Source organism: Montipora capricornis, chromosome 10 (assembly GCF_036669925.1).
Source record: "Montipora capricornis isolate CH-2021 chromosome 10, ASM3666992v2, whole genome shotgun sequence".
In the NCBI taxonomy this organism is placed as follows: domain Eukaryota; kingdom Metazoa; phylum Cnidaria; class Anthozoa; order Scleractinia; family Acroporidae; genus Montipora; species Montipora capricornis.
The window spans coordinates 58,866,373-58,888,872 of NC_090892.1; the positions used below are offsets into that span (position 1 = coordinate 58,866,373).

General features: G+C 40.5%; 1 protein-coding gene across 2 annotated transcripts in view; it reads right to left on the minus strand.

Moving 5' to 3' along the window:
* LOC138018399 (3-dehydrosphinganine reductase-like) overlaps positions 1 to 7,382 on the minus strand; it is a 29,858-nt gene extending 22,476 nt beyond the window's left edge. The window contains exons 1-5 of one of the 2 annotated variants that reach the window (XM_068865016.1): positions 7,145 to 7,382; positions 6,953 to 7,042; positions 4,796 to 4,852; positions 3,980 to 4,042; positions 1,388 to 1,483 (exon numbers count right to left, since the gene is read on the minus strand). In XM_068865016.1, coding sequence (XP_068721117.1) covers positions 1,388 to 1,483; positions 3,980 to 4,042; positions 4,796 to 4,852; positions 6,953 to 7,042; positions 7,145 to 7,249 — 411 coding nt within the window. In that variant the 5' untranslated portion in view covers positions 7,250 to 7,382. The remainder of the gene's footprint in view (positions 1 to 1,387; positions 1,484 to 3,979; positions 4,043 to 4,795; positions 4,853 to 6,952; positions 7,043 to 7,144) is intronic. The other variant, XM_068865015.1, reaches the window with a different exon arrangement.
* Positions 7,383 to 22,500: the final 15,118 nt, after the last annotated feature.

A 22,500-nucleotide genomic window follows, 5' to 3' on the forward strand; every position in this document is an offset into this window, starting at 1 on the left:
CTGTCTAGTCAATGATCTGCTGTTAGACAAAGTAAATTGATCTAATTAAGTGTCACTCTTTGGGGTGAAAGGGTTCTTCAATCAGGGCTTCTGATTTATAACAATATTATTATTCTGCGAGGGCGCACTTGTGGGTCCGCAGTAATTGGCTCTAGCTGTTGCGGTGTCCCTGCCCAATTTAAGTTACTATTGGTGTGTTGTTATCTTTGTATTTTCTGTATTTGTATATCTTCAATTTATTATTTTTTTTTCTTTATTTCTCCAGGGCAAAGCTAATAAAAAAAAAAATAATAGAGTACATAACCAATGAGGCCTGTAGTGCAGAATTGTTTACAATCATTTTACATCCAGCAAGCCCGAGTAGAATACTAATTTATTATAGATCTTATTCATAAATGGCGGCCTTATAAATAAATTATTTTGTCGAAGTGCAAATTAACCTTCCAAGCCTCGATAATATACATTGAATTAAAAAGAATTCTTGCTCTAAAATGAGGCTTGGCAGGTTAATTTGCACGTGGAAAAAAATAATAGTTATAAATGTGCCCGCCAATAATGAATAAGGTCTATTGTTTATTAAAATCTCTAGGGTCAACAACTCTTCCACTGACTCATCGATTTCTGCCTAGGGCAATTCCGGTTCAAAACGGCTTTTGTCGGCCATTTTTTTCTCAGAGTTGCAAAAATGTTTCAGCTCGCTTTATTGATGACACGTTCCTTCACCACATTAGGTACAGCAGGTATATGAACTGATAGCCTGTGTCCGGCGAGCCAATCTGATATGCAAAGTTCAGTTTTTAATAATATTATGCGATATTGCCATTTCATATAAAAACCTAAAATCGCCACAAATCGTATATTGCATTTACATTGACGATGGTACAGTACGTTGTTTTGTTCAATTCGTCCAATGTACAGTTGTGGTTGGTCTACAAAAGTTTGTCTGTTATATTATAAGTCACTATAAAATGGGCAAAATTACATCTTGATTTCAATAATTTAAAATAGGGCAACAAATGAGTTATTTCAGATGTTTTCATCATTCCCTTGTGCTTTAATATGTTCTTGAACAACAAGAAATGGATTGTGCTCCCCTTAGACCAAACAAAACACGGGTACATTACCTAAAACGAAACTGCATAATTTGCCATATAATAGTGAGACCTTTCTTGCCGCATAGTATTGACTTGCAATTGCTGCATAATTTCCAAATTTTCTTCAAACCATATCAGAAATAAATGATTGATAATTATTATAATTGTGGACTTCGCATAGTCTGTGGCAAATGAAAGGAGTACTAGGATGTACTTCTCTAGTTGGATATAGAAAAATTTAATATAATTATAATAATAAAAAAAGGCTTGAGCACCTTACAGATGCTACAGACCTTAAAATTGTCCACTGAGGTGTCTTCAAACAGTCCACAAACAGCAAAACCAGCACAGTTTATGAAAATATCTACTGGACCAAGACTTTCACATGCCTGCAGAAGTCAAATGTATTCATTATAGTAATATCAGTCAGTGAAACCACACTTGTTGAAAGAGAATGTAAAGACTGCAAGTCACTGAAATCAGACTGAATAAAGATGCTTCAATCTTCCCTCATCAGTAGCCTGAACTATACTATGTACATTGCATTAGCGAGTAAGAAAGAGGAGAGTAATGCATATATTGGCTAAAATGTTTCTGTTCTTCCTTGTAACAGCTAATAACAAGATTTAGCTGAACCTAAAAGCTGCACTCCTGGGTTATTTATTCTTAGACTAACTTACAATGATCAAGTTACAGGTAACCTGGCTTGAGCCTGCAATGCAATTGAAACCCAGTACCTGGTCTGCAGTCAACTAATAACTTAAAGAAAAAACAGCTGGACATCAGAGATAGATGAGCTCTGAACTTGAGCCCACGATATGGTCACATGATACTGGTCAGCAGACTCCTTATTTTGACAGACATGTGCTAATTAACAATACCATGGATGTCCAATATCAAAGATGTACACTGTACAAGTGGCCCGAGTATGGCCACCTTGATGAGCTCTATTAAAACTTGAGCCTACAATGCAAAATGGTCATGTGATAATGGTCACATTGTTATACATGGAGTCACTGTGGTGAATGTACGTAAAGTCGTACGGTGACCAAAACCAAATTTTCTCACAGATGGCATGGGTTACCATATTTTTTAACTGCAAGGCCATGGGCCGAGGGTGGTTCTTGCTCTTCCCGTTGTTTTTTTTTTCTTTTTAGTTTTGTCGGTGAGCAGACCTAAACTTCCACTCGGCCATATAGTCAGTGGGACTTCGAATCACGCAGTTTATGATGTTTTTTCACCAAAAGCTGTTAACATGTTAATGTACTTAAAATCTTATGAATATTCCACTCTTTATTATTTTAATACAAAATATATTGCCTATTTGTGTTATTTATTGACAGAAGTGCTTGATTAGAAGCGAGTATTGAATACATAAAAAGCCATTACGTCATTCATGGAATGTGTCAACGTTGCAACTGTCATTGGTAGGGAAATATTAACCACCGTGCTAAAGATAGCTGTGGATAACGTAATTCTTGAATGATGTGACACGTGTGACTACTTTCAATTGCTAGCCCTTTTCTCATGTAAAAAACCAATTAAATTTAATCATGATTTTTAAGAAAGAAAACTGTAAGTTGTTAATAGACTAAGTGTTACTGTCGTATCGTTCATACCCATACATATCCGAAGAAAGGTCCAGATTAATTAAGACCATTACATCATCGGAAATTTCACAACAACTACGACTGATGGTGCAATCGGAGTTTTCACAACGGCTATTATATTAAGTGATGGTGCAATAAGATTGTGTGCAGTCGTTGTCAGTTGTTGTGCTACATATTGATGAGGTGATTTTGTGTGGACCTAATTTAGTCACTCAGTGAATCAACAAGGTCTGTTTTGGAATGTGCACTACGTTGCAACTATAGTCATGGTAAAAAAACAGATAAATTTTTTCTAAAGTGCGGTTATAAGAACTAAAAGATCTTCTTGTTTACCAATCGGTGTGCAGGGTTCGGCTATAAAATAGAATTCTCTGTTACTCTAAAATTCCATATTTTATACTTTTGTGGCCTGTGCTAACATTTTGAGAGAGTGACCTTAGGCTAATTATTTGCTACATGTACACCTCTGGGATGTACTGCTGGGGGTATCCCATGATGTTCTCTTCATGCTACGTACAGAGACCAGTATAAGCTCCAGCCCGAGTGGTTTGTGGGTGACTAATACAATGTACTTCTCGGACTTGCCTCAGGACCAAGAAGTACATGTAAAAAGCACAGAATGATCGATATGTGCATATGGATCCCTAAAATCCGCATCCTCTGCATATTTTCCTGACTCATAAAACAGAAGAAATGACAGATATTAGTGATAAAGCAGCTGCTAAATACCATCCTCACAAACATAAAACTAGTCCCTGTGACACCTTTTTTCCCCTGTTTGTCAACTTTTTGTTTATTGTAAATATCTATAGTGTCAGGAGAGTAGTACTTCAATAATTTGTTTTCCCCCATATAGTGTATCCACATGTTTTAGCAGGCCTTTGAAATAATAATTATATGCAAAAAATTTTGACTGAGCCAAACTAATGACGTCAAAGAAGTAACTTGTTTTCACCTCTTCAGAAAGAAATGTGCAAAGTGTTAAGTCTTGTTGAAAATCAAGAGCTAATAAAGCCTTTACAGAAAACGTCAGATGATACAATGTAGTTTAATACCCTTCGAATGCTAGTGAATGTTTCAACATAAGTTCATTCTTGACATTAGTTACCAGGATCCAACTGGCTCGGCAACAAGTTTTAGCATAATTTATAATAATTATAGATATTTAAACAAAAAGTTAAAAAAGGAGAAAAAATTAACAAGGATCACGAGGACTTTAAAAGTTGAGGGGAAGGATTCACAAATTATTATTATCACTAAACAAACAAAACTAACTTGGTTTATGGTGTTTTCTACATCTGTTGCATCTCTAGCAATATCCACAGAGAGGGCTAACACCTGCGTGAGACATTGAATAAAAATGAATTGACATATGTACCTAGATCACTATCTGTAACATGATTGTGCACACTTAAATACAAGTATTATCAAGTCTTTGAGTTTGAATGCAACTGTCATTGTCACATCATTTCGATGTACATGTAATACGAGCAAATTCAATCGTTGTATACATAACTGCTCGCCTAGTACATACAAACACATTAATTTTTAAATGCCCTGAATTTTAAATAGTTGTCTTTGTTGAAATATACACTATCTCTTTACCTATAGCAAACACGTTTTGGAATGTTACCATTTAAACTTGCCCTAAAACAGAAAAAGTCATTTTTCACTCATATTGTGATAAGCTAGAGAGGGTCATGGGTAATACACTGTAACACCTAAGATGATGTTACAAACAACTCATAGCTAGAAAAACATTCTTTTACGACTGAAATGCAGGGAAGATGTTAGTTTAATGTGATGTCATCTCAAGGAGAGACCCCATGTGCCTCTCACCAACCCAAGCAGTAGGACAAATGACTGCAAGTGTTTTCAACTTTACACAAAATAATAGTGTGTCCTGGTTAGAAGCAATTTAATCACAATAGGTTATCATTAAGTATACACTGGTGCCAAAATTTACTGCAAACAAAAAATTTGGAAGTTAGAGTACTTCTGTCAATAGTAAGCAGCTGGATACAAAAATTACAATGTACGTGCACAATTGATAGTAACTATGTTGTAAATAATATAATTATAAATGGAGACCTTTCTGTCTGGAGCTAAATGCTTCTTTACTTCTTTTACGGTTTCTTCCAGTCTTTCCTAAAATGTACAAAAGATAATTTGATCTTGCACTAATGCGCAAATTAAGCTAGAAGTTCTGATTTCAAGTGCCCCTGTGACCAAAATATCAATTCTTATTTTCCATTGCATGTCAAATCTATGTTAACTAAACACTAAGCGACCAAAGTTTTAAGACTTGATTTCAAAAAGACACCTGTTTATTTAAGTGGAATTTTCCTATTCAATGGTCAGCCATTACTAACTTTTTTTAAATAAGATTTTGAGAGAGCTGGATCGATGAGAAAATAACGTCAACTTTAGACTCATTAGTTTAAGAATGTACAATGTAATGCTGGTGAATGTACACCACAGAATTAATATGGAGCACAGGAGTTTTTGGCTTTCAGACTTTTAAACTCATGTTTTGCATATATTATATATATAACATAGCTGCAGTCACATGCTGAAATTACAAGCTAGTGAACCTTTGACGTCACATTTCCGTGGATCCAACCTTCTGAGGTCCAATCGGTCAGTTCTGAATGTGAGTAATGGTGGACCATGAAATTTGAAACTTATTCTCAAAGCAAATGGCCTTTGGATAAAAATCAAACAGCAAAATTTAGCCAGTCAGGTGCAAACACATGTTCAAAATCTGAAGGAAAAACAAGAAGTTTTTTTTTTTTTATCACAGGGGCACATTCAAATAAAATAATTGTATTATTATAAGTATCAGCATTGAAAGTTTGCTGAGCCAGTGCTCTTCAAGTAATTTCACCAGAAATGACAAGAAAAAAAGCCAACAGATAAAATAAGCAAGACTTAAGCATTTAGACCTTATGGCCCTGACACCTGTTGCCAGGGTGCATGTTGATGGACACTGACCAACAAAGGCTAGCTAACCCAAAACAACCTCAACCAGACCAGGTCCCCACTGACACATAAAATAATTCAATTATCTGGAGTTAAGTGTCCCTCATTGGGGAAATGGACATGCGTGTGTCTGATAGTACCCGTAGTTCATGATATCATGTATACTAAACCATATTGTTTATAAAAATGAGGCACCTGGGTGACTGACATCCTCCTCTCACTATTCAGGTACATTAAATGTCTTCATTGGTTGAAACTGAACTTCTCAAACTACTTAATAATTCATAGGTTAATAAGCCAATTGCATCACCCCATTCTGGTCATGCGGAGGAGTTTGAAACCCAATGAAACACTACTTGTTCACAGATTCACTATTAAAATGAATTTCAAACACATATGGTTTGAATTCAATAATTTCAAACACATGTGGTTTGAACTGAAGAATTCAAACAGACCTGTTTTGAAATCAATTAAAGGCAACAAGTGCTTGCTCACAGCTCTCACATGCTTCTGAGCAACCATGAGCTGTACAAAACTGTTTGACTTGAGAAAAGAGATTGTTCAAAATTATAATTTCCTTTGTTAATGGAGAAGTTACGTGCAATTTTCAAAAAACTTGTGCTTCGGGTTTCATCAGGTATCCAAACGCTCAAAAACAAAACCATTTGGCCTGTGGCCTCAAATGCTTTCTTGCGTTTGGAAACCTGATGAAACCCTTACACTCGTTTTCGAAATAGTACTCCATATACACAGATAGATGTCGTATAAGTTGTGATAGATGTAGAAGGTGGCCCAAATGCGAACTCAAAGGACATTGACTGGTACTTAAGTGACTGGTTTCTAAATTGTACAATCCACATGATTGGTATACATTATCCCTCGTGGAACACAGTGAAAGTGGAATACCTGTCAACCACCTTGACAGCTAAACTGCACATCCACTTTGAACAATGCATTCACAAAAAAAATCATGCAAGCTCAATGTAACTGATGAAAACGCACAGACACATCTGGGAAAATTCTGTTGTGGTCCCTTAGTAACACATTTCTTTGATAATGAGCCAAGTTAATTAAAGGCTGCATTAACATAAATCCAGGTAACATATATGTAACACTGTACGAGCTGACCCAGTATTAGGTAAGCACTAAAGTGGGCTTAGAACCACTTAGCCAGACTGAAAGTGGACCTGTTAACTCACTTATTCCAGCACATCAGATCATTTTTATCTCGCTATTAACATTCTTTTATCATGCACAAAACCTCACCATATTCCTGGCCAAAATGGTCACACTAGCTCCACATTTCGCCAGTTTAATAGCCAAAGCCTTTCCAATACCACTTGTTCCACCGGTGACCTAAACACAGGTAGGGAAAGCAATATTCTGCTATTCTACCGAAGCATTCGCTACGCTGAAAGAAGGCATAGCAGATGTGTACAGTAGCTTATTAAATTATACCACCACATGAGATCCGTTAATGTCGGTCTTCTTGTTCGCGAAAACATCTAAGATAAATGCGCCAACAGATACGGCTACACCTACGAAAATTAAGCCAAGAAGCATGCTCGTTGAGTTTTATGTATTATTTGTTGGATTTGAAGGCCTCTATCACATGGTTTTAGATTGTTTGCAGTCTCGTTGCGGATTGTTGGGTCTTGTTGGGTCTTGTTCGTTTTCAGCGAAATTGATGCCGCTGACCACGAAACTACACGCGACCCACTGGGACAAGGGACAGGTGTTACGGGATTGCGTTACGGTTGATACAGTTGCTGCAATGCCTCAGTTCAAAGTCATGGTGCACAACCATTCAAAGGGAAATTAGTTGCGTATTCTTATGCAAATCAAACTCATTTCCCTTACAACAGTTGAGCACCAAGACTCACTTCGAAACCGAGACAAACAGCAACTCGGAAATGGCCTATACCACTTATCAAAAAATCCGGAAATTTTGGTTGGAATGTAAATGGTAAGCCTTTTTTTTTCCAGAGAAAACGGGATTTCTTGAAAGGTAGTCCAAAATTCCCAAATGGAATTTACAAACGGAAAACGTATTCCGGCATCTTCCCATGATTTTGCCTCAAACTTGAACGAATTTTGTAAATCGTACACGCCTATCCCAACTAAATTTCCCATTCGGAAGTTTTTGCTTACCATTTGAACAAACCTAGTACCAACCGTTTTCTGCTTATAAATGGTAAACAACCTACGACTCCACGTACTGACAGAGGTACTGACTTCTATATAGTGGTCTCGTAAGTTCTTGTGTTACGAAGTCGACACGAAGACGCCCGGTTTACAAAGGTTTGTATGCGAACTACAGTTTTGGATCTACGGCGGGTCTAAAACACAGGTCACTCGCTGCAGGTCATTGTTTTATGTTTTGGAAAGTAACCAAAACCCTCAATTTGGCTAACCCTAGGCCTAAGGTTGGTTTTTAGGCCTAGGGTTAGCCAAATTGAGGGTTTTGGGTTACTTTCAAGAAGGTAAAACAATGATCTGCAACGAGTGACCTGTGGAATGTGACATGTGTTTTAGACCCGCCGTCTATTAAATGGCGTAAAATGTTATGTTCTGTGAATTAAATGATCAAGTCACCCGGCTTCTTGCTGCGATTTATTCTCTAATGTTTGCCGGCGTCTCAGACCATTCTGAAGCATTTTCGGTGAGCTAGCGCTGATTTGGTGTTTCAGTGAAACACCAAATTATAATTTAAAATATGCCTGAAGGCGTTTACGTGGAAATGGTTGATGTAAAATATTAACCCTTTAAGTGCTAACTGTTTGCAACTTTGCTCTTTTTTTTTTTCTTCTCCTTTTTTGTTGACAAACTGTCTAAATATTCTCCTTATAAAAAGTTGTCATTCAAACTTCCCCGGTTTTGGGTCAATGTGGGCTCAGGGTTCGACATCACGTGACAAACGTCAACGGTTATCTTGGCGGAGGGAGCTCAAGTTCGCTAAAATCTGGTAGGTTTATCACATTTTTGTACGTGATTTGTCAGACCATCTTCGTCCACAGAAACCACCCGGCCGGCATCATTAAGCTGGACTGTGGGTAAAGGCAAGCCTTTGAAAGAAACCAGAGTTGAGAGATGGCTTCATGCAGACTGGGACGCCTAAAATGTTCTGTTATAAACAAGGCTGTTCACGAGTGAAGTTGTCTCTCTGGCCTTTCCGTGGACGAATTCCAGGACCTGCCGATACAATTTGGGCAAGTTTTGAAAGCTAAAAACTTCAATCGATGCGGTATTTCGCTGGTAGGACTGGCTGGCCCGACACTTATAAAAAAATCAATGAAATGAGAATCGGTAGTCTTCCCTTGTCATGGAATGGCAGAATTACCCAGAATTCTATTTGAGCATGAGCGAGGCAGGCAATATAAGAAGCACGAGACTGGCCCTCATCGAAGGGCTGAAGCGCGGCCAGCGGAAACAATTTCTATCCAGATTCTCAGGAGTGGGCCTGGTGTGTGCTGTTAACGTAGATTTTGGATTTCAACACAAGTTTTTATCATAGAAAATTTGCGAGAAAGTTGTGCTTTCATTTCGCTGTATTCCTCGTGTCAAAGAAACGGTATAATGTAAATAAGAGAATAACGAGATTTATCATTGCAGATTACCTGTCCTCGTATGACTAAAGTCAAACTCTACATCTTTATGCAATAAGGGCATTCAAAATTTCCTCGTATTACTTTAAAAAAGTATGTTTTTTTTTTTCTTGGAAAAAAAAAGGGTTTTGCTGCTTATCTGAAAAATACGTTTTCTCTCCCGTCCTCTTGTTAGGCATGATCTTCGCCGCGGAAACTACATTCTGTCCCTCAATAAACCTACAACAACCAGTCCTGGTCTTAATTCTCTTTTCTTACGTATCAGCTAAGTTGCGGAATGCGCTACCTGATTTTATCCGTACCTATGACTGAGTTTACCGGTTTTAAAAGAGAATCCAGGGCCGCATTTTGTACAGCGGCTTTTCTTTTTAATGAATATATCTTTAAACATGATGTATTTAGTATGTATCTGTATATGCTATGTATTTCAGCTGCAAATGTAATGTCTCAAAGACATTAGCTCCTGTAGTTATTCTGAAATTCGAGATGAATGTATGTATCTTAAGTTCAGTAGGGCGCGTGCGCACACTTTGTAATCTGCGACCTTCAGTGCTTACCACATGTCAGATAAAATGACTGTTCCCTTGTATATTTAAGCCATCGAATTCTTACGTTAAATTGACAAGGGCGGTTTGGAGCTGTGAGTAGGCGTGGGATTTGTCTTATATGGTTTAGGGGCCGACATATCCCTCCCTCAATGCCGTACCGGGAGGCAAGGTCGGTAGCAGAAAGCAGCGAAGGGCCAACTGCGTCCAAAAGCGATCGCACGGGCCGAAATCCCGGGATGACTCGTTTGGTACGACGCTCCAGCGCCGGATGTCTGGAGGTACTGCGTTTTTCTCTCTTGTTGAAACATTCCGTCAGCGCATGCGTAAATGTTCTGCGGCTCTCCGATACCTAGCCTACCAAAAAGAATTAACATGCTGGTCTTTACCAGCAATTGACATTTCAGTTCACGATTCTACAGGCATAAACGTAACGTAAGAACCGTGCGTGTCTGGTCTTCTCGAGACAGACAGAGGTGAGAGATGGCTTCATGCAGACTGGGACGTCTAAAATGTTCTGTTATAAACAAGGCTGTTTACGAGTGAAGTAGTCTCTCTGGCCTTTCTGTGGACGAATTCCAGGACCTGCCGATACAATTTGGGCAAGTTTTGAAAGCTAAAAACTTCAATCGATGCGGTATTTCGCTGGTAGGACTGGCTGGCCCGACACTTATAAAAAAATCAATGAAATGAGAATCGGTAGTCTTCCCTTGTCATGGAATGGCAGAATTACCCAGAATTCTATTTGAGCATGAGCGAGGCAGGCAATATAAGAAGCACGAGACTGGCCCTCATCGAAGGGCTGAAGCGCGGCCAGAGGAAACAATTTCTATCCAGATTCTCAGGAGTGGGCCTGGTGTGTGCTGTTAACGTAGATTTTGGATTTCAACACAAGTTTTTATCATAGAAAATTTGCGAGAAAGTTGTGCTTTCATTTCGCTGTATTCCTCGTGTCAAAGAAACGGTATAATGTAAATAAGAGAATAACGAGATTTATCATTGCAGATTACCTGTCCTCGTATGACTAAAGTCAAACTCTACATCTTTATGCAATAAGGGCATTCAAAATTTCCTCGTATTACTTTAAAAAAGTATGTTTTTTTTTTTCTTGGAAAAAAAAAGGGTTTTGCTGCTTATCTGAAAAATACGTTTTCTCTCCCGTCCTCTTGTTAGGCATGATCTTCGCCGCGGAAACTACATTCTGTCCCTCAATAAACCTACAACAACCAGTCCTGGTCTTAATTCTCTTTTCTTACGTATCAGCTAAGTTGCGGAATGCGCTACCTGATTTTATCCGTACCTATGACTGAGTTTACCGGTTTTAAAAGAGAATCCAGGGCCGCATTTTGTACAGCGGCTTTTCTTTTTAATGAATATATCTTTAAACATGATGTATTTAGTATGTATCTGTATATGCTATGTATTTCAGCTGCAAATGTAATGTCTCAAAGACATTAGCTCCTGTAGTTATTCTGAAATTCGAGATGAATGTATGTATCTTAAGTTCAGTAGGGCGCGTGCGCACACTTTGTAATCTGCGACCTTCAGTGCTTACCACATGTCAGATAAAATGACTGTTCCCTTGTATATTTAAGCCATCGAATTCTTACGTTAAATTGACAAGGGCGGTTTGGAGCTGTGAGTAGGCGTGGGATTTGTCTTATATGGTTTAGGGGCCGACATATCCCTCCCTCAATGCCGTACCGGGAGGCAAGGTCGGTAGCAGAAAGCAGCGAAGGGCCAACTGCGTCCAAAAGCGATCGCACGGGCCGAAATCCCGGGATGACTCGTTTGGTACGACGCTCCAGCGCCGGATGTCTGGAGGTACTGCGTTTTTCTCTCTTGTTGAAACATTCCGTCAGCGCATGCGTAAATGTTCTGCGGCTCTCCGATACCTAGCCGACCAAAAAAAATTAACATGCTGGTCTTTACCAGCAATTGACATTTCAGTTCACGATTCTACAGGCATAAACGTAACGTAAGAACCGTGCGTGTCTGGTCTTCTCGAGACAGACAGAGGTGAGAGATGGCTTCATGCAGACTGGGACGTCTAAAATGTTCTGTTATAAACAAGGCTGTTTACGAGTGAAGTAGTCTCTCTGGCCTTTCTGTGGACGAATTCCAGGACCTGCCGATACAATTTGGGCAAGTTTTGAAAGCTAAAAACTTCAATCGATGCGGTATTTCGCTGGTAGGACTGGCTGGCCCGACACTTATAAAAAAATCAATGAAATGAGAATCGGTAGTCTTCCCTTGTCATGGAATGGCAGAATTACCCAGAATTCTATTTGAGCATGAGCGAGGCAGGCAATATAAGAAGCACGAGACTGGCCCTCATCGAAGGGCTGAAGCGCGACCAGCGGAAACAATTTCTATCCAGATTCTCAGGAGTGGGCCTGGTGTGTGCTGTTAACGTAGATTTTGGATTTCAACACAAGTTTTTATCATAGAAAATTTGCGAGAAAGTTGTGCTTTCATTTCGCTGTATTCCTCGTGTCAAAGAAACGGTATAATGTAAATAAGAGAATAACGAGATTTATCATTGCAGATTACCTGTCCTCGTATGACTAAAGTCAAACTCTACATCTTTATGCAATAAGGGCATTCAAAATTTCCTCGTATTACTTTAAAAAAGTATGTTTTTTTTTTTCTTGGAAAAAAAAAGGGTTTTTCTGCTTATCTGAAAAATACGTTTTCTCTCCCGTCCTCTTGTTAGGCATGATCTTCGCCGCGGAAACTACATTCTGTCCCTCAATAAACCTACAACAACCAGTCCTGGTCTTAATTCTCTTTTCTTACGTATCAGCTAAGTTGCGGAATGCGCTACCTGATTTTATCCGTACCTATGACTGAGTTTACCGGTTTTAAAAGAGAATCCAGGGCCGCATTTTGTACAGCGGCTTTTCTTTTTAATGAATATATCTTTAAACATGATGTATTTAGTATGTATCTGTATATGCTATGTATTTTAGCTGCAAATGTAATGTCTCGAAGACATTAGCTCCTGTAGTTATTCTGAAATTCGAGATGAATGTATGTATCTTAAGTTCAGTAGGGCGCGTGCGCACACTTTGTAATCTGCGACCTTCAGTGCTTACCACATGTCAGATAAAATGACTGTTCCCTTGTATATTTAAGCCATCGAATTTTTACGTTAAATTGACAAGGGCGGTTTGGAGCTGTGAGTAGGCGTGGGATTTGTCTTATATGGTTTAGGAGCCGACATATCCTTCCCTCAATGCCGTACCGGGAGGCAAGGTCGGTAGCAGAAAGCAGCGAAGGGCCAACTGCGTCCAAAAGCGATCGCACGGGCCGAAATCCCGGGATGACTCGTTTGGTACGACGCTCCAGCGCCGGATGTCTGGAGGTACTGCGTTTTTCTCTCTTGTTGAAACATTCCGTCAGCGCATGCGTAAATGTTCTGCGGCTCTCCGATACCTAGCCTACCAAAAAAATTAACATGCTGGTCTTTACCAGCAATTGACATTTCAGTTCACGATTCTACAGGCATAAACGTAACGTAAGAACCGTGCGTGTCTGGTCTTCTCGAGACAGACAGAGGTGAGAGATGGCTTCATGCAGACTGGGACGTCTAAAATGTTCTGTTATAAACAAGGCTGTTTACGAGTGAAGTAGTCTCTCTGGCCTTTCTGTGGACGAATTCCAGGACCTGCCGATACAATTTGGGCAAGTTTTGAAAGCTAAAAACTTCAATCGATGCGGTATGTCGCTGGTAGGACTGCCTGGTTCGACACTTATAAAAAAATCAATGAAAAGAGAATCGGTAGTCTTCCCTTGTCATGGAATGGCAGAATTACCCAGAATTCTATTTGAGCATGAGCGAGGCAGGCAATATAAGAAGCACGAGACTGGCCCTCATCGAAGGGCTGAAGCGCGGCCAGCGGAAACAATTTCTATCCAGATTCTCAGGAGTGGGCCTGGTGTGTGCTGTTAACGTAGATTTTGGATTTCGAGACAAGTTTTTATGATAGAAAATTTGCGAGAAAGTTGTGCTTTCATTTCGCTGTATTCCTCGTGTCAAAGAAACGGTATAATGTAAATAAGAGAATAACGAGATTTATCATTGCAGATTACCTGTCCTCGTATGACTAAAGTCAAACTCTACATCTCTATGCAATAAGGGCATTCAAAATTTCCTCGTATTACTTTAAAAAAGTATGTTTTTTTTTTCTTGGAAAAAAAAAAGGGTTTTTCTGCTTATCTGAAAAATACGTTTTCTCTCCCGTCCTCTTGTTAGGCATGATCTTCGCCGCGGAAACTACATTCTGTCCCTCAATAAACCTACAACAACCAGTCCTGGTCTTAATTCTCTTTTCTTACGTATCAGCTAAGTTGCGGAATGCGCTACCTGATTTTATCCGTACCTATGACTGAGTTTACCGGTTTTAAAAGAGAATCCAGGGCCGCATTTTGTACAGCGGCTTTTCTTTTTAATGAATATATCTTTAAACATGATGTATTTAGTATGTATCTGTATATGCTATGTATTTTAGCTGCAAATGTAATGTCTCGAAGACATTAGCTCCTGTAGTTATTCTGAAATTCGAGATGAATGTATGTATCTTAAGTTCAGTAGGGCGCGTGCGCACACTTTGTAATCTGCGACCTTCAGTGCTTACCACATGTCAGATAAAATGACTGTTCCCTTGTATATTTAAGCCATCGAATTCTTACGTTAAATTGACAAGGGCGGTTTGGAGCTGTGAGTAGGCGTGGGATTTGTCTTATATGGTTTAGGGGCCGACATATCCCTCCCTCAATGCCGTACCGGGAGGCAAGGTCGGTAGCAGAAAGCAGCGAAGGGCCAACTGCGTCCAAAAGCGATCGCACGGGCCGAAATCCCGGGATGACTCGTTTGGTACGACGCTCCAGCGCCGGATGTCTGGAGGTACTGCGTTTTTCTGTCTTGTTGAAACATTTCGTCAGCGCATGCGTAAATGTTCTGCGGCTCTCCGATACCTAGCCTACCAAAAAAATTAACATGCTGGTCTTTACCAGCAATTGACATTTCAGTTCACGATTCTACAGGCATAAAGGTAACGTAAGAACCGTGCGTGTCTGGTCTTCTCGAGACAGACAGAGGTGAGAGATGGCTTCATGCAGACTGGGACGCCTAAAATGTTCTGTTATAAACAAGGCTGTTTACGAGTGAAGTAGTCTCTCTGGCCTTTCTGTGGACGAATTCCAGGACCTGCCGATACAATTTGGGCAAGTTTTGAAAGCTAAAAACTTCAATCGATGCGGTATTTCGCTGGTAGGACTGGCTGGCCCGACACTTATAAAAAAATCAATGAAATGAGAATCGGTAGTCTTCCCTTGTCATGGAATGGCAGAATTACCCAGAATTCTATTTGAGCATGAGCGAGGCAGGCAATATAAGAAGCACGAGACTGGCCCTCATCGAAGGGCTGAAGCGCGGCCAGAGGAAACAATTTCTATCCAGATTCTCAGGAGTGGGCCTGGTGTGTGCTGTTAACGTAGATTTTGGATTTCAACACAAGTTTTTATCATAGAAAATTTGCGAGAAAGTTGTGCTTTCATTTCGCTGTATTCCTCGTGTCAAAGAAACGGTATAATGTAAATAAGAGAATAACGAGATTTATCATTGCAGATTACCTGTCCTCGTATGACTAAAGTCAAACTCTACATCTCTATGCAATAAGGGCATTCAAAATTTCCTCGTATTACTTTAAAAAAGTATGTTTTTTTTTTCTTGGAAAAAAAAAAGGGTTTTTCTGCTTATCTGAAAAATACGTTTTCTCTCCCGTCCTCTTGTTAGGCATGATCTTCGCCGCGGAAACTACATTCTGTCCCTCAATAAACCTACAACAACCAATCCTGGTCTTAATTCTCTTTTCTTACGTATCAGCTAAGTTGCGGAATGCGCTACCTGATTTTATCCGTACCTATGACTGAGTTTACCGGTTTTAAAAGAGAATCCAGGGCCGCATTTTGTACAGCGGCTTTTCTTTTTAATGAATATATCTTTAAACATGATGTATTTAGTATGTATCTGTATATGCTATGTATTTTAGCTGCAAATGTAATGTCTCGAAGACATTAGCTCCTGTAGTTATTCTGAAATTCGAGATGAATGTATGTATCTTAAGTTCAGTAGGGCGCGTGCGCACACTTTGTAATCTGCGACCTTCAGTGCTTACCACATGTCAGATAAAATGACTGTTCCCTTGTATATTTAAGCCATCGAATTCTTACGTTAAATTGACAAGGGCGGTTTGGAGCTGTGAGTAGGCGTGGGATTTGTCTTATATGGTTTAGGAGCCGACATATCCTTCCCTCAATGCCGTACCGGGAGGCAAGGTCGGTAGCAGAAAGCAGCGAAGGGCCAACTGCGTCCAAAAGCGATCGCACGGGCCGAAATCCCGGGATGACTCGTTTGGTACGACGCTCCAGCGCCGGATGTCTGGAGGTACTGCGTTTTTCTCTCTTGTTGAAACATTCCGTCAGCGCATGCGTAAATGTTCTGCGGCTCTCCGATACCTAGCCTACCAAAAAAATTAACATGCTGGTCTTTACCAGCAATTGACATTTCAGTTCACGATTCTACAGGCATAAAGGTAACGTAAGAACCGTGCGTGTCTGGTCTTCTCGAGACAGACAGAGGTGAGAGATGGCTTCATGCAGACTGGGACGCCTAAAATGTTGTGTTATAAACAAGGCTGTTCACGAGTGAAGTTGTCTCTCTGGCCTTTCTGTGGACGAATTCCAGGACCTGCCGATACAATTTGGGCAAGTTTTGAAAGCTAAAAACTTCAATCGATGCGGTATTTCGCTGGTAGGACTGGCTGGCCCGACACTTATAAAAAAATCAATGAAATGAGAATCGGTAGTCTTCCCTTGTCATGGAATGGCAGAATTACCCAGAATTCTATTTGAGCATGAGCGAGGCAGGCAATATAAGAAGCACGAGACTGGCCCTCATCGAAGGGCTGAAGCCCGGCCAGCGGAAACAATTTCTATCCAGATTCTCAGGAGTGGGCCTGGTGTGTGCTGTTAACGTAGATTTTGGATTTCAACACAAGTTTTTATCATAGAAAATTTGCGAGAAAGTTGTGCTTTCATTTCGCTGTATTCCTCGTGTCAAAGAAACGGTATAATGTAAATAAGAGAATAACGAGATTTATCATTGCAGATTACCTGTCCTCGTATGACTAAAGTCAAACTCTACATCTCTATGCAATAAGGGCATTCAAAATTTCCTCGTATTACTTTAAAAAAGTATGTTTTTTTTTTCTTGGAAAAAAAAAAGGGTTTTTCTGCTTATCTGAAAAATACGTTTTCTCTCCCGTCCTCTTGTTAGGCATGATCTTCGCCGCGGAAACTACATTCTGTCCCTCAATAAACCTACAACAACCAATCCTGGTCTTAATTCTCTTTTCTTACGTATCAGCTAAGTTGCGGAATGCGCTACCTGATTTTATCCGTACCTATGACTGAGTTTACCGGTTTTAAAAGAGAATCCAGGGCCGCATTTTGTACAGCGGCTTTTCTTTTTAATGAATATATCTTTAAACATGATGTATTTAGTATGTATCTGTATATGCTATGTATTTTAGCTGCAAATGTAATGTCTCGAAGACATTAGCTCCTGTAGTTATTCTGAAATTCGAGATGAATGTATGTATCTTAAGTTCAGTAGGGCGCGTGCGCACACTTTGTAATCTGCGACCTTCAGTGCTTACCACATGTCAGATAAAATGACTGTTCCCTTGTATATTTAAGCCATCGAATTCTTACGTTAAATTGACAAGGGCGGTTTGGAGCTGTGAGTAGGCGTGGGATTTGTCTTATATGGTTTAGGGGCGACATATCCCTCCCTCAATGCCGTACCGGGAGGCAAGGTCGGTAGCAGAAAGCAGCAAAGGGCCAACTGCGTCCAAAAGCGATCGCACGGGCCGAAATCCCGGGATGACTCGTTTGGTACGACGCTCCAGCGCCGGATGTCTGGAGGTACTGCGTTTTTCTCTCTTGTTGAAACATTCCGTCAGCGCATGCGTAAATGTTCTGCGGCTGTCCGATACCTAGCCTACCAAAAAAATTAACATGCTGGTCTTTACCAGCAATTGACATTTCAGTTCACGATTCTACAGGCATAAAGGTAACGTAAGAACCGTGCGTGTCTGGTCTTCTCGAGACAGACAGAGGTGAGAGATGGCTTCATGCAGACTGGGACGCCTAAAATGTTGTGTTATAAACAAGGCTGTTCACGAGTGAAGTTGTCTCTCTGGCCTTTCTGTGGACGAATTCCAGGACCTGCCGATACAATTTGGGCAAGTTTTGAAAGCTAAAAACTTCAATCGATGCGGTATTTCGCTGGTAGGACTGGCTGGCCCGACACTTATAAAAAAATCAATGAAATGAGAATCGGTAGTCTTCCCTTGTCATGGAATGGCAGAATTACCCAGAATTCTATTTGAGCATGAGCGAGGCAGGCAATATAAGAAGCACGAGACTGGCCCTCATCGAAGGGCTGAAGCCCGGCCAGCGGAAACAATTTCTATCCAGATTCTCAGGAGTGGGCCTGGTGTGTGCTGTTAACGTAGATTTTGGATTTCAACACAAGTTTTTATCATAGAAAATTTGCGAGAAAGTTGTGCTTTCATTTCGCTGTATTCCTCGTGTCAAAGAAACGGTATAATGTAAATAAGAGAATAACGAGATTTATCATTGCAGATTACCTGTCCTCGTATGACTAAAGTCAAACTCTACATCTCTATGCAATAAGGGCATTCAAAATTTCCTCGTATTACTTTAAAAAAGTATGTTTTTTTTTTTCTTGGAAAAAAAAAGGGTTTTTCTGCTTATCTGAAAAATACGTTTTCTCTCCCGTCCTCTTGTTAGGCATGATCTTCGCCGCGGAAACTACATTCTGTCCCTCAATAAACCTACAACAACCAGTCCTGGTCTTAATTCTCTTTTCTTACGTATCAGCTAAGTTGCGGAATGCGCTACCTGATTTTATCCGTACCTATGACTGAGTTTACCGGTTTTAAAAGAGAATCCAGGGCCGCATTTTGTACAGCGGCTTTTCTTTTTAATGAATATATCTTTAAACATGATGTATTTAGTATGTATCTGTATATGCTATGTATTTTAGCTGCAAATGTAATGTCTCGAAGACATTAGCTCCTGTAGTTATTCTGAAATTCGAGATGAATGTATGTATCTTAAGTTCAGTAGGGCGCGTGCGCACACTTTGTAATCTGCGACCTTCAGTGCTTACCACATGTCAGATAAAATGACTGTTCCCTTGTATATTTAAGCCATCGAATTCTTACGTTAAATTGACAAGGGCGGTTTGGAGCTGTGAGTAGGCGTGGGATTTGTCTTATATGGTTTAGGGGCCGACATATCCCTCCCTCAATGCCGTACCGGGAGGCAAGGTCGGTAGCAGAAAGCAGCGAAGGGCCAACTGCGTCCAAAAGCGATCGCACGGGCCGAAATCCCGGGATGACTCGTTTGGTACGACGCTCCAGCGCCGGATGTCTGGAGGTACTGCGTTTTTCTCTCTTGTTGAAACATTCCGTCAGCGCATGCGTAAATGTTCTGCGGCTCTCCGATACCTAGCCTACCAAAAAAATTAACATGCTGGTCTTTACCAGCAATTGACATTTCAGTTCACGATTCTACAGGCATAAAGGTAACGTAAGAACCGTGCGTGTCTGGTCTTCTCGAGACAGACAGAGGTGAGAGATGGCTTCATGCAGACTGGGACGCCTAAAATGTTGTGTTATAAACAAGGCTGTTCACGAGTGAAGTTGTCTCTCTGGCCTTTCTGTGGACGAATTCCAGGACCTGCCGATACAATTTGGGCAAGTTTTGAAAGCTAAAAACTTCAATCGATGCGGTATTTCGCTGGTAGGACTGGCTGGCCCGACACTTATAAAAAAATCAATGAAATGAGAATCGGTAGTCTTCCCTTGTCATGGAATGGCAGAATTACCCAGAATTCTATTTGAGCATGAGCGAGGCAGGCAATATAAGAAGCACGAGACTGGCCCTCATCGAAGGGCTGAAGCGCGGCCAGCGGAAACAATTTCTATCCAGATTCTCAGGAGTGGGCCTGGTGTGTGCTGTTAACGTAGATTTTGGATTTCAACACAAGTTTTTATCATAGAAAATTTGCGAGAAAGTTGTGCTTTCATTTCGCTGTATTGCTCGTGTCAAAGAAACGGTATAATGTAAATAAGAGAATAACGAGATTTATCATTGCAGATTACCTGTCCTCGTATGACTAAAGTCAAACTCTACATCTCTATGCAATAAGGGCATTCAAAATTTCCTCGTATTACTTTAAAAAAGTATGTTTTTCTTTTCTTGGAAAAAAAAAGGGTTTTTCTGCTTATCTGAAAAATACGTTTTCTCTCCCGTCCTCTTGTTAGGCATGATCTTCGCCGCGGAAACTACATTCTGTCCCTCAATAAACCTACAACAACCAGTCCTGGTCTTAATTCTCTTTTCTTACGTATCAGCTAAGTTGCGGAATGCGCTACTTGATTTTATCCGTACCTATGACAGAGTTTACCGGTTCTAAAAGAGAATCCAGGGCCGCATTTTGTACAGCGGCTTTTCTTTTTAATGAATATATCTTTAAACATGATGTATTTAGTATGTATCTGAACATTTCAGTTCACGATTCTACAGGCATAAACGTAACGTAAGAACCGTGCGTGTCTGGTCTTCTCGAGACAGACAGAGGTGAGAGATGGCTTCATGCAGACTGGGACGCCTAAAATGTTCTGTTATAAACAAGGCTGTTCACGAGGGGAAGTTGTCTCTCTGGCCTTTCTGTGGACGAATTCCAGGACCTGCCTATACAATTTGGGCAAGTTTTGAAAGCTAAAAACTTCAATCGATGCGGTATGTCGCTGGTAGGACTGGCTGGCCCGACACTTATAAAAAAATCAATGAAATGAGAATCGGTAGTCTTCCCTTGTCATGGAATGGCAGAATTACCCAGAATTCTATTTGAGCATGAGCGAGGCAGGCAATATAAGAAGCACGAGACTGGCCCTCATCGAAGGGCTGAAGCGCGGCCAGAGGAAACAATTTCTATCCAGATTCTCAGGAGTGGGCCTGGTGTGTGCTGTTAACGTAGATTTTGGATTTCAACACAAGTTTTTATCATAGAAAATTTGCGAGAAAGTTGTGCTTTCATTTCGCTGTATTGCTCGTGTCAAAGAAACGGTATAATGTAAATAAGAGAATAACGAGATTTATCATTGCAGATTACCTGCCCTCGTATGACTAAAGTCAAACTCTACATCTCTATGCAATAAGGGCATTCAAAATTTCCTCGTATTACTTTAAAAAAGTATGTTTTTTTTTTTCTTGGAAAAAAAAAGGGTTTTTCTGCTTATCTGAAAAGTACGTTTTCTCTCCCGTCCTCTTGTTAGGCATGATCTTCGCCGCGGAAACTACATTCTGTCCCTCAATAAACCTACAACAACCAGTCCTGGTCTTAATTCTCTTTTCTCACGTATCAGCTAAGTTGCGGAATGCGCTACTTGATTTTATCCGTACCTATGACTGAGTTTACCGGTTTTAAAAGAGAATCCAGGGCCGCATTTTGTACAGCGGCTTTTCTTTTTAATGAATATATCTTTAAACATGATGTATTTAGTATGTATCTGTATATGCTATGTATTTCAGCTGCAAATGTAATGTCTCGAAGACATTAGCTCCTGTAGTTATTCTGAAATTCGAGATAAATGTATGTATCTTAAGTTCAGTAGGGCGCGTGCGCACACTTTGTAATCTGCGACCTTCAGTGCTTACCACATGTCAGATAAAATGACTGTTCCCTTGTATATTTAAGCCATCGAATTCTTACGTTAAATTGACAAGGGCGGTTTGGAGCTGTGAGTAGGCGTGGGATTTGTCTTATATGGTTTAGGGGCCGACATATCCCTCCCTCAATGCCGTACCGGGAGGCAAGGTCGGTAGCAGAAAGCAGCGAAGGGCCAACTGCGTCCAAAAGCGATCGCACGGGCCGAAATCCCGGGATGACTCGTTTGGTACGACGCTCCAGCGCCGGATGTCTGGAGGTACTGCGTTTTTCTCTCTTGTTGAAACATTCCGTCAGCGCATGCGTAAATGTTCTGCGGCTCTCCGATACCTAGCCTACCAAAAAAATTAACATGCTGGTCTTTACCAGCAATTGACATTTCAGTTCACGATTCTACAGGCATAAACGTAACGTAAGAACCGTGCGTGTCTGGTCTTCTCGAGACAGACAGAGGTGAGAGATGGCTTCATTCAGACTGGGACGCCTAAAATGTTGTGTTATAAACAAGGCTGTTCACGAGTGAAGTTGTCTCTCTGGCCTTTCTGTGGACGAATTCCAGGACCTGCCGATACAATTTGGGCAAGTTTTGAAAGCTAAAAACTTCAATCGATGCGGTATTTCGCTGGTAGGACTGGCTGGCCCGACACTTATGAAAAAATCAATGAAATGAGAATCGTTAGTCTTCCCTTGTCATGGAATGGCAGAATTACCCAGAATTCTATTTGAGCATGAGCGAGGCAGGCAATATAAGAAGCACGAGACTGGCCCTCATCGAAGGGCTGAAGCGCGGCCAGAGGAAACAATTTGTATCCAGATTCTCAGGAGTGGGCCTGG